Source organism: Canis lupus, chromosome 20, assembly GCF_011100685.1.
Source record: "Canis lupus familiaris isolate Mischka breed German Shepherd chromosome 20, alternate assembly UU_Cfam_GSD_1.0, whole genome shotgun sequence".
NCBI lineage: Eukaryota > Metazoa > Chordata > Mammalia > Carnivora > Canidae > Canis > Canis lupus.
In genome coordinates, this window is record NC_049241.1 from 2,147,584 (window position 1) to 2,160,912 (window position 13,329).

General features: G+C 42.3%; 1 protein-coding gene across 1 annotated transcript in view; it reads right to left on the reverse strand.

Annotated features, from left to right (window-relative positions):
- The window catches only part of RUVBL1 (RuvB like AAA ATPase 1), a 41,815-nt gene that overhangs the window by 22,602 nt on the left and 5,884 nt on the right, over window positions 1–13,329 (reverse strand). Inside the window, exon 3 of the mRNA XM_038565469.1 lies at window positions 6,821–6,953. Within this exon, the coding sequence (XP_038421397.1) occupies window positions 6,821–6,953 (133 nt within the window). The remainder of the gene's footprint in view (window positions 1–6,820; window positions 6,954–13,329) is intronic.

The following is a 13,329-nucleotide window of genomic DNA, read 5'->3' on the forward strand; positions in this document are numbered from 1 at the left end:
CAGAATTCTCTCTCACATATTATCATATTCTTACTCCTTGATAGCCTTTTTAGCCACAAAATTTCCGTGACACAAAGACTGACAAGTCATTTACTAATGTACATTCAAGGTTATCACTCTGGGTAAAAAGGTATTACAAACATAAATGTAACCTGGAAGAAGTATTCAGAATGTGGAAAAACCATCTTATTTCAACTTTTCAAAGGGACTTTCTAGGTTCAAATCTAGAACTAGATAGACAAGCTATAATTCCCAAAATTGTTTCTGACATCTGCTATACCCCAAGGGGGTGAAATTTAACTTTATAGTCTCTGAACCCAAACCATTCTACTCCACTGGAGCAGCAACTACATATGCCCTCATTTCCTGCATTTTTGACTCTCAAAAAATTTTTTAAATCGATGGAATAACTCCCTATATCCCTTGTGACACCATCAGGCCCAAGCTAGGTATAATTAAAGGTCCATGCCAACAGTGAGTGATTCTTGACCTGCCGGTGTTCTGGACCTCTGGCTATCAGTGCACACCCGATGAAGAAATACCCAGTGGTCATTCAGTACTTGCAGTGGGTTGTTCATAAGTTTTCCAAGGCCACAACAATTTCCAAAGCAATCCCCCAATAATAAAGCACAATTTTCAGATCAGAATATTATAAGTGAAGGCAAATATCTCTCCTCATTCTAAACATCAACTGCATTAGCTGTTCAATAAATGTAGTCAGACAAACTAAGAATTGTTGGCAAATTAATTTTTAGAACATGATCTCAGTGCCTTTTTATGCAGTGTTTTTGCTGCCTAAAGTACTTTCCTCCTTTTGGCTTCACTAAATACCTATGATTATGTTTTTTTTTTCCCTGTGTGTATATGTGTGTATAGTCATATATATACGTATATATTATGCTTTAATAACACATTAAAATAATAAAAAGAAAACTGGGTTTGTCTAACAAAGCAATGATAATTTCTAGTAAGTAAAGGTTTTCTTGCAACAGGAAAACAGAGGCAAGGGCCCTGTTTGAACTGAACACAGCTCCTCTGAAAACACATGCACCCACACAAGCTCTCCCAAATTCCCAAAGCCTGGGTTAAGAGACACAAATGCTTTTCTCCAAAAAGTCTACCTCAACAAGAAAATCATTTCCAGTCACTGTACCTGCCATCAGTCCAGAGGTAAGGAGAGAAACATTCTTAGGTCATCCTAGCTGAAGATGTGTACAAGTCCCTACACTTAGGAAAGTGCAGGCCACACCAGGAGGAACACACTATAAACCTGTAACTGCGGCAGCCTCTTCACCAGTATAAGCAGCCTCCCACCCAATCTACAGAGGGCATGCATATAACCACCTCATCTGATCCAGCACTGGAGTTGCAAGGACAAGAGGAGAAGCCAGTACATCCCAACCTAGCCCTGCAAAACAGCCAAAGTGAGTACTCTTTATGTCATTTTACAGAGAAGAGATCAGCTCCAAGAGGTGGAGCAAAGGGTCCTTTCCTCCTTCATAGTAGACCCCAGATTAGAATCCAAGTCTTCTGGCTCTGACAACAGCTTCTTCCCACCACACCATACCACACCACACCACAGGGCCCTAGCTCACTGACAAGCCTTTCCCACGCTTGGCTCTGTTCTAGTCTCTAATTTACGTTTTGCCCAAAGGAAAAAACAGAAATGTAAGGGACACCTGTAAGTTAAAAAGATATAAGACATGTATCAACCAAGCTATCATGCAGACCCTTATTTGTATCCTAATTCAAATAATAATTCAAAAAAAATTTAAAAAGAAAAAATACACTAACATGAAACAACTGGAAATTTGAACACTAATTAGATATTTGATGGTATCAAGGAGTATATTGTTTGCTTTTTTCTAGGCATGATAGCAGTACAGTGGGGTTTTCTTTAAGTCCTTATTTTGCAGAGATATATACTGAAATATTCAGGGATAAAAAAGTAGGTCTGCAATTAACTTCAAAGGATCTGGGAGGGGAACGACAGGGGCTACAGATCAATCAAGATTAACGATGAAAAACAAAAAAAGGATAAAGAAAAAAATGCAATGAAATACTATTCTACAACCTCTAGGATCACTACAGTTAAAAGCTGACCATATCAAGAGTTGGTGAGGACACAGAACAGCAGGAAGGTTTGCACTGCTAGTGGGGGTATATAATTGGTACAAATACTTTACAAACAACATGATATTGTCTCCTAAAGTTGAACATGTGAATATCCTGTATCCCTGTAGTTGAGCTCCTAGGTATATACCCACTAGGTGTGGGTGTGCTACATGCACCAATAATGATGAAATCTCACAAACATAACTGTGGAAAAGAAGCGAAGCACGGAAGAATATATACTTACATACTGCCTGATTGCATATATGAGGTTCAGAAACAGGTATAACTACTATAATTTTAGAAGCAAGACACTCATTAATTTGGGGAAGGAAGGATAGAGATTGGGGATGGACATGAAGAGTACTTTGGGGTATTGGGAATACTCTCCTGACTGGGTGCTGACTGCACAGGTTTTCAGTTTATGATAACTCACTGAGCTATATACACTTACGTTCCATGTGCTTCTTTTATTATGTGCACACAAAATTACCAAGTCACTTTAAAAAGAAAAATTTAAGTAAATAATAGGGAGACCTGGCAAAAGAGGGACACTGCTGGCTTACGTTTAGGAAACAATATTCTAAACCTTAGCTGAAGTCTACATCGTGGTTCTCCTTTAGCATCTACTTTAGCATCATGACAGGCATTTACAATTCTTCAGGCCCTGGTTGGACTCAAACCATCTGCCTCTGAATCTCAGGGGTTGGGACTGCCATCATCATTAGCTTAAAGCTACCCCCTGAGATCCCAAAGTGCAACCACAGCTGAGAACAACTCATTTAAGAAGGAATGAAGAACTCCGTCCTACTCACAATGTAGAGCCATAAACTACCTCTGATGACAGGTAGCCCAGATAGGGTTTGGGTGTCCTCACCATCAAGCCACCTCTGTTCTGATATGGAAATAGCCCAATGGCATAAAGAAACACTGCCAATGGTGTCAGACACTTTCAATCACTTACCACTTTTAAACGTGGTCATTATCTTATCATTGGGTCAGTTGCCTTCTTTCCCCAGAAACCCAACCAGGACAAAGACTCTCAGATACTAAAGTTAAGGAGTTCTACTCTACCTTTATTCAATCTGATAGCCTACAAATGGAACTTTTGGAATGGCCCCAAAAGAGAGGTTGTGTTTCATTTTTGCCTTTCCAAATTCTTAGTTCCTAAACTTCAAGACAAAAATTTTCCAAACCTACACAAATGTATCAGAAGACTGTGACATACTTGGAAAATTCTGTACTTTTAAAATGAACTTCAATTTTTTTTTAAATCAAAACTTTTATATCTCACAGGGATAAATTCCTTCCAATGGAATGCTCCCTCTATTTCCTGTTAATGACCATGACATGAAATTCCTTGAGCGGGGAAGAAAGGCATTCCCATCTCTCAGTCTCTCACTAGTCCCCATATTTGTTTAGAAGTCGCTCTGTGCTGACAAGCAGGCAGGGGATGTGGTTGACGGACAATGAAAGCGGCTGTTAGCCAGGGAAGGGGCCGAGCTGGCGCTATCTCTGGCAACGGTAACACAAATGACACAGGTTTCATCTGCTGGCTCAGGTTTCTAAATCCCTGACAGGGACCTTCATCACGTCAAGGAAACAGCACAGACTCCTTGCTTTTTATTTCTGGTCAGCTTACCGCTTCCTCCCCACCCCTCTGCCAACTTCACAGGAATTCAAAGACAGAGGAAGATGGGCAGGGTTCCTTTTTGAAGATAGTCAATGGCCTGCCTTTTTATTCTGTGGCAGGATCAAGAAATTCTCTTTACCTCACTGCCATCAAAAGAACTGCACTGCCCTCTCCCCTCAAAAATGGCAAATCAAAAAGCAGATGCCTACGAAATTTACCTCTATTTTTTCCAACTTTAAAGCATTACCTTTATGCAACCTAAACACAGATGTTTATGTAAAAGTTTTGTCAGATTTTAGCAGTCAGAAAAATATTTTTTTAATAAATAAAAATACATTTTAGATGTATTCAGATATTTGAGCCAGTTGTAATAATCTTACAGTTTATCTCACTAATTAGTGAGTCAAATAAAATCTCTGGCACATAATCATTAAGTTTTTTAAAGACTCAAATATTTTAAACCCTGAAGAGGGTCTTGCGAGCCATTTCCACTGTTATTCCAGGTACGATTCAAAAGTCAAAAGACCGCAAAACACATAAGAACACCGGCAGCTGAACCTCACAATGCTACTAGAAAAGCAACACCTAAAGTAGGTTCTATTTAGATAAAGCTTAAAAGGCAAAACTCAGCCATACTGCTGTACCTGCTCTGAAGCACATGAGTCGTGGCCACACAGCTCTTGCGCTCTGTGGATGGGTGTGGGAGAGGGGAGGGGTTGTAGCCGGCCAGGGCATGGTGACAGCTGCGGTGCTAGCCCTGCTCTGTACTTGGAGCTGAGTGGTGACTACAGAAGTATGTACCTCATCATTAACTGTTAAACTACAGGATGCTGTACCTACTTTTCTATATGTAGATTTTATTTCAGTTTAAAACAGCCACCAAAATAACCCAGTGTTTCCAGTAAGTTTCCCTGGGTGGCTCAGCGGTTTGGCGCCTGCCTTTGGCCCAGGGCGCGATCCTGGAGTCCCGGGATCAAGTCCCACGTCAGGCTCCCGGCATGGAGCCTGCTTCTCCCTCCTCCTGTGTCTCTGCCTCTCTGTCTCTCTCTATGTCTATCATAAATAAATCAATCTTAAAAAAAAAAAAAAGAAGTATTTTGCAGTTTAAAGAAAGGCCCTATCTATATAATATAAAGCTTAGCCTACACACATGGCTCACAATCCCTCTGGCTTAGAACAAGAGTCCCATGCTCCAGTGCCTGCAGGACCCAGTGCAGGCAAGCACTTGATGGGGCACGTCAAGCAGCCCAACAGGTCCCCCCAGAGCTCCGGCACACTGCATGGCAAGCCCGCTCTGCAGAGCAGCGCTGCTCACCCCCAACCTGGCTGTTGCTGGTGGAAATGAAAGCTTCTCTCCAGAAGCCAGAAAGAAGTATCTTAAAGGTTATTTCCCAATTTCTAAACACTGGCAACTGATTCAAAATTTTAAAAACCCTGTGTAAACCAAACAAAGTATATCTATCACCAGATGCAGACTGAGGGCTACCTTTCTTTAGCCAAGGTCTTCCTTCTACCTGCTTTAAAGTAGGTACTCCCTTCTCTCATTCAGAAGTGCATTCCTGAACTGGGGCTGCAGTGGCCACTCTATCCACAGTAGATATTTAAAACACTCAGTCTGCTCCTCTCCATTCTTTCCCATCTGTCAGAATGCTCACCTCTTTCTTACAGCCCCATATCTAACCCTTCAAGCAGTTCCGTCAGCCCTACGACCCAACTATACCCAGAATCTGGACAGTTCTTAACACCTCTGCCTTCACCACGTTGGCCCAAGCCAACATTTCCTGCTCAGACTCTTCACAGTCTCCCTGCTGTCCTCTTACTCTCCTCACCTTCCACCTTCCATCCCCAGCCAGAGGGATTCTTGGGCAACTGAAACTACTCTCCAATTGCTTCTCCTCGCTTTCAGCGAAAAATGCAAAGCCCTAATCATAGCCTGAGGCCCTACATGATCTTACCCTTGACCTAGACTTTAGCAGTCTTAAGGGAAGGATTCCGGGCTAGACAAATGCACTCTTTCTTAAACTTTCCTCATTTCCTCCAAGTTTTCTAGGAAATTTCCTTAAGAATATTTACCTTGTTTTGACAACTAAAGGGCCTAGAAAACCATACAGGCACTCTGAAAAGTGTTCATAACCCATGACTCCGCAACTGTATCCTAGAGATAAGACTCCCACATGTGCAGACACACATTACATAGTTTTTAATATCTTAAAAGGAATAAGCTATTTCTACCTGTAGACGTGAGGGAAGCTGGGATTTTCCCAGAGCAAGGCAACAAAAATTGGGCAAGGAGACTGGCCCAGACGTCCTGGCTGACAAGAGATAAGTATCTGAGAAAGGCCATTTTCTTTTCATAGCAGATCTTCAGAGCATAGGCTCTAGAATCAGACAGACATAGGTTTAGACTGTAGCCCTGCTACTTACTAGCTAGGTTACTGTAGGCAAGTCATTTAACTTCCTGAGACTGTGTTTCATCAGATGCAAAAAGTCAGAGAACTTTCTCTTAGGGGAACTAAAGGTTGTAATCAATATCGGGTGGGAAGGGGCAGGGAAGGAAGCTGGCATATAACAACTACTTGATATGGTAGCTCCAAGCCCCATGAGAATGGCACCATAAGCCTCAAATCTCTGCCAATCCTCACATGGTTTCCTCACTCCCTGAAAGACCACAATTCTTCTGGCTCGATATCCAGGACCAGGGGCATTCCCGCATCATGACACACAAAGCTTTTGGCTTAAGTCCAAACCTTTTCAGTGGACAGTCATCTCTAAAAACATAATAAAGCTGCCAGGAAAATCTGCTTTAAAAAGAAAAAAAAAAACTCACTTCACAGCCACATTTATTTTGTCAAGTGAGAAACCCCAGACCCATAGCTAGGGACCACATTTGCCAATTGTTAAAGCACTTCAATTAGAAAAGCTGGGTTCTTGTTTGGCTTGCAAAAATAACACTAATGGTGCCAAAAGAAAAATGGTAGTACAACAAATATAAGTCATAAAGGCATTTGCACAACCAAACAGCTTCAGCGCTCTGGGCAAGTGAGAACCAACTCTTGCCACAGAAGTGATACTCACCAATGGCCCTGCGGAAGTTCTCCATCAGCACCTCTGTCTTCTTGATCTCCGTGGAGTAAACTTCACTCCCCACCATTGGGCAGAAAGGGACCTTACTACCCAGCTCCTGAGCGATAGCCAGAGCTAGGGCTGTCTACAGAAAACAGTGGAAATCACTTGTTTTACATTCTTGAAAATGCAGTAATTCAGAAACAGATGCTATTTAAAAATACATGAACCAGGAATAACTGAAAATCTAGTCCTTTTATTTGTAACATCATTTGGCATGCTTCATATAGTAGATGCTGAATGACTTTTGTGGACAGGCAATTTATAACCCAAATGGCATCTTTAATCATCCCTGTATAATTACAACAGCTGTCACTTACTGACACTTACCAGTGTGGGCCCGACTGTAAGTGCTTCATGTGACCCTCCACTCCCCCTAGGAGGTAGACTCTAAATTCTCCCCACTTTACAAATGAGGAAACTGAGGCACAGGAGAGCTTAAATAACACGTCCTGGGAACAATAATCTCAAAAATGGCAGAGTGGGAACTTTAAGTCTGGTGGCAGAGCTTCAGAGATCGTGTTCCCATGGTAATCAGTAGTCTCCTAAAATACTTCCTTCACTATTAAAACAGGGCCCTGGGGATCCCTGGGGGGCTCAGCGGTTTGGCGCCTGCCTTTGGCCGAGGGTAAGATCCTGGAGTCCCGGGATCAAGTCCCGCGTCAGGCTCCCAGCATGGAGCCTGCTTCTCCCTCTGCCTGTGTCTCTGCCTCTCTCTCTCTCTCCCTCTCTCTCATGAATGAATAAATAAATAAATCTTAAAAAAAATTTTTTTAAATAAAACAGGGCCCTGACCTAATTGCCCAGAACACTACTCCAGGGTGGTTTTTACAGGCACAGGAGAACACCAACCTCCAGTCCTTCAAAAACCACTAATCAAAGAACGAATCACAGGACATTTGCTTTGTATTGAGTGGCCTGCCCACAGTGAGGAACGATGCAGGAGCTAGGTTCTAAAGCTATGAGCTGGTCCTAAGTTACAATTGAACATGCTCTCATAAACTATGAACTGATTTTTAGTAAGACAGCTATTGCTGGCAAATGCTAAACACAAGCAGATTTAACAGCTGCATGGTCACATACCAAGTATAAAAAGCCAATGCGTTAGAGCTGGTACAGGACAGGGAAATGCCATGGTGTCTGAATGCATACATCTTTGCTCAACTTTGAAACAAGAGCCTGAGTAAGGTCAATTCCCAAGGCATATATATGAGCTAAGCAAGAAAGCAAGCTTGTTCTACACAAAGTGGATCTCTGAGACAGTCTTTTACAACCAGCCTAGTAAGGTTCCTCTTAGAAGGAACCTCTTCAGTGCCATTTTGGTGATGGTTTTAAGATGGTAGAATGTGTTAGAGAATCAGCATAAAGCATAGCACAAAAAGCACTGGTGGATGGGCAAAAACTGGGTTGCAGTCCTGGTTCTACAACTGATTTTCACTGTGACCCTGGGCATGTGGCAAATCTCTGGTGCCAGATTTCCCCACCTGTCAAATCAAAATCCTAGGTTAAATCACAAGTCCAACTTGGTGCCCACAGCCTGGTTCCATTTCGCCCTGCTGAGTCTTGTGTGTTTTTAAACTCAATTTATTGCCCATTTTTTAATGTTGGGAAATTTCACATAAAAATTCATGTATTTAGCTTCTTTTGAGGAACCAGAAGGTTTGGCCACAAAGGGCCCTCATTACCACTTGGTGGCGCCTGGTATGTACCTCTAGAACAGCTGCCACCTTCAGTGAGGGCACGCCCCTCTGGCCACCACAGCCAGCCCACACCCTCAGGCTTGTATCCAGGCACTCTCTCATCCCCATGGCCTGTGTGGGTGGGCAGCTGAGTTTGGGACCTCAAGGCTGATGCCTCTAAAACTGTTATTGTCTGGTACTCTAAAAGGAAGGGAAAATCTCTGAAGCATGACAGGGTACAGTGTGAGGGGCAGACCCTAGCACCATGCCCACCTTTTTAAGATTTTATTTATTTATTCATGAGAAACAGAGAGAGAGAGATGCAGAGACACAGGCAGAGGGAGAAGGAGGCTCCATGCCGGGAGCCCGATGCGGGACTCGATCCTGGGACTCCAGGACTACACCCCAAGCAAAAGGCAGACACTCAACCACTGAGCCACCCAGGCGTCCCCATGTCCACCTTTTTTTTTTTTTTAAGATTTTATTCATTTATGCATGAGAGACACAGAGAGAGAGAGAGGCACAGAGACACAGGCAGAGGGAGAAGCAGGCTCCAGGCAGGGAGCCTGCCATGGGACTTGATCCCAGGTCCCCAGGGTCCCACCCTGGGCCAAAGGCGGCGCTAAACCGCTGAGCCACTGGGGCTGCCCCCATGTCCACCTTCTATCCAAACCCACCACCTACTCAGCCATTCCTTTCTCACCCAGCTATCTCCACAGGCCCTGACTCCACACATTCAGCTGTGAACTTCAAAGACAGAAACTATATATGGTTCAATGGCACACCCCCACCTCTACCTAAGACAGAAGAGATGATCAATATCCCTCCAATAAAATATGATAATTATTTGGTTAAGAAATGCTTCAGGTGTGGGGATCCCTGGGTGGTACAGCGGTTTAGCGCCTGCCTTTGGCTCAGGGCGTGATCCTGGAGACCCAGGATCGAATCCCACGTCGGGCTCCCGGTGCATGGAGCCTGCTTCTCCCTCTGCCTATGTCTCTGCCTCTCTCTCTCTCTCTGTGTGTGACTATCATAAATAAATAAAAATTAAAAAAAAAAAAAAAAGAAATGCTTCAGGTGTGCCTAGTTTCTTCCATTTAAAGGCTCCCAGGAGGCAGGTATACAGTATAGCTAATACACCCATATTTGTTACACAGTTCTAAATTGCTTGTATGAGGAGATCCCTGGGTGGCTCAGTGGTTTGGAGTCTGCCTTCGGCCCAGGGCATGATCCTGGAGTCCCGGGATCGAGTCCCACATCGGGCTCCCTGCATGGAGCCTGCTTCTCCCTCTGCCTGTGTCTCTGCCTCTCTCTGTGTATGTGTGTCTCTCATGAATGAATGGATGGAATCTTTAAAAAATAAAATAAAAATAAAAATAAATTGCTTGTATGAGGTCTCTGAATCCTCCCAACTAGCGTATGAACTTGATGATCTAGTATTTGATGCTGTATTTGATAATTGTATTTGATAGACTTAGAAAATGAAACACACAAGTTACTAACTCACCCAAGGTCAATTACCAAGCAGCAAAGCATGCAAACTCCAACCCCCAAGACATTATTTCTTTGTGAGCAGCCTCCATCTAAGTGGCAAGTGGCACACAAAAAAGAGGTTGTTGCAAAGAAAAGACTGAAGAAATCTATTTTCAATCTCATCTGAACATCTCCTTTCTCTAAAGGCTAAATATAAAACCCCGTTATTAGTAGAGTGAGATCCTCAAGAGTGGATTAGCCATATGAACCACATATTTGCATCTCTAAAATAAGCACCATATTCCTGCCTGCCACTTAGTCAAGTCACGTAAACCATAGATCCCGTCAGCACACCATAAAGCAGGAGAGTTACCACAAGCCTTCATACACATGGAAACGGACTGAACAAACCCATAGTGCTGAGAACTTCTATTTCCTAGGAGGAAAATGGTACAATATTACAAAAGGAATAAAGGGAGTACCTGAGGGGCTCAGGCAGTTAAGCATCTGACTCTTGATTTTGGCTCAGGTCATGATCTCAGGGGCACGAGACTGAGCCCCGTATCTGCTTGTCCTTCTCCCTTTGCTCCTTCCTGCAGCCTGCACTAGTACATGCATGTACACGCTCTCTCTCAAAGAAAGAAAGAAAGAAAGAAAGAAAGAAAGACTACCATCACCTTTAAAGTCCAGAGAGTTTTGACAGATAGCATGTACACTCTCTGAAAGAAAGAAAGAAAGAAAGAAAGAAAGAAAGAAAGAAAGAAAGAAAGAAAGAAAGAATTAATTTATGCTTCTAGCAATATGGTACACTAGAAAGAGCCACGCTCTTCCTTCCTGCTACAAAACACCTGGACATAAAGAAATAATAATAAAAAATCCAGAGTAGGGATCCCTGGGTGGCACAGCGGTTTGGCGCCTGCCTTTGGCCCAGGGCGCGATCCTGGAGATCCGGGATCGAGTCCCACGTCGGGCTCCCGGTGCATGGAGCCTGCTTCTCCCTCTGCCTGTGTCTCTGCCTCTCTCTATGTCTATCATGAATAAATAAATAAATAAATCTTAAAAAAAAACAAAAACAAATGTAGCACATGCATTATATTACTATTAGTATAAAAATACAAAAAATACAGAGATTATTAAAAGGAAAAGATTCGATTTGAAAACAATTTTAATGATTGTTTTAATGATCTCTCTCTCTCTGTGAGACTATCATAAATAAATAAAAAAAAAAAATTAAAAAAAAATCCAGAGTAGTAAAACTACCATCACCTTTAAAGTCCAGAGGGTTTTGACAGGAACCTCAGCAAGGTACAGTGGTAAGAGAAAACTCCCTGAATAAAAAGGAGCCCCGAAGGGCCATGCATGAGTAGAAAAGGCGAGCCATAACCAAAAAAATCCTGAAATACAAGGTATAAACTTATCCATCCTGCCATGGATAAGGAGAGGATTAGTCTTTATACTGAGGACTAGAAAACCCACTCCACAAAATTCATAGTAAGTGCCCTGGGCAGGAGGGCAGGAGGGCAATTCACAAGCACTTTCAAGAGAAGCGTCACAGAGTTGATGAGCCAAACACAAGTTCACAAGCAGACAGAATACAGAAAAAATGAAGATACTGAGTCATGAACAAGGAACAAGAGGCTATGAAAAATAGCCAGTTTTTTTTTTTAAAAGCCACATTTTGAAGGGAAAAAAACTGAACTTAAGTGGGGGATGTTCCTTCTTTACTAAAAACAAAACCAAAAGCAAGCTAATACATGTAGAATGACAGATGTAGAAAATCACCATTTTGCAACCACCAATGTATTTACTGAGAGTGCAATAACCATCAGGGAATGCTATACCATGAAGGTGAAAGGATAGTCACAACATCTCAGCGCGCCACTTACGATGAGTAATCAATTACAAAGGGAACCAGGACCTTCAAAGCAGAGCTTGGCTTCTGGCCCATTGTGTTAGCCTCCTGCTGGGATGCAATGGGAGACAACATACCTGCGCAGGGTTCCACCAAGTGTTTATCGTTTCCCACAGATAGAACAATCAGACAATTGTTGTAGGGCAGCTGTAGGATCTTCTTACAAACAACTGTCCTGGACTCTTCAAAAAAGTCAATGTCAAAAAAGAAAACAAAACCAAAAAAGGCTGGAGAGGGCAACCGTTTAGATAAAAAGAGACTAAAGACATAGCAATGACCGTAGTATGTGATCTTTGTATTCTGAATTTAAAAATACAAAAAATGACTGGAATGACTTGGAGAAATTTTAATATACACTAGACATCAGGTAATACTGTTAAGCAACATTAAATTTTCTTGGGTGGATGCTGGTACCTTGGTGTCCTTAGGAGAATGTTCTTGCACTGACTTTCAGATGGTTCAGAAATAGAGAAAATGCAAATGTCACAAAATATTTACAATAACTTATTTACATGTGGGGTATAGAGGGGATCACCATACCATTCTTTTTTTTTTTTTTTTTTTTTTTAAGATTTTATTTATTTATTCATGAGAGACACAGAGAGAGAGGCAGAGACACAGGCAGAGGGAGAAGCAGGCTCCATGCACCGGGAGCCCGACGTGGGATTCGATCCCTGGTCTCCAGGATTGCGCTCTGGGCCAAAGGCAAGCGCCAAACCACTGTGCCACCCAGGGATCCCCCACCATACCATTCTTCCAACTCTTTTTAGGTTTCAAATTTTTCAAAATGAAAAAAAGAAAAATATTCTTGGGTTGGATTAAACAGCAGCTTAGTCATAGCCTATAAAACAAATAGACTGGAACAGAAGTCTAAAGAAATCACTCAGAATGCAGCAGAGCCAAAGAGAGAGAAAATATGAAAAAGAGGTTGAAAGACAATACAAAATGAGAAGCTCTGGCCCAGGGTTTCCCAATGTTGGCACTACTAATATTTTATACTGGATAATTCCTTCATGTAAGGTCCGTGTGCTATAGGATGTTTGGCAGCACCCGTGGCCTCCACCCAACAAAATGCCAGTAGCGGTCCCTGCTCAAACAAATTGTGACAACCAAGAATGTCTCTAGATATAGCCAATGTCACTTGGGGGGCAAAAACTGCCCCAGGCTAAGAACCTCTGCAATTAAACATCATCTGACTGGAGTTCCAGAAGAGTATAAAGAGAATAAGGAAATGCAACATCTGAAGAGGTAAAATTGTAGTGATACATATCACAGTGAAGAGGTATCAAGAAACACATAGTGAAATACCAAAAACATCCAGAAAGACAAAATTCTCAAAATTAGACTTTTCAAAAGCAACAGGTATCAATAGAAATAGCACCAAGAGAAAACAGTTA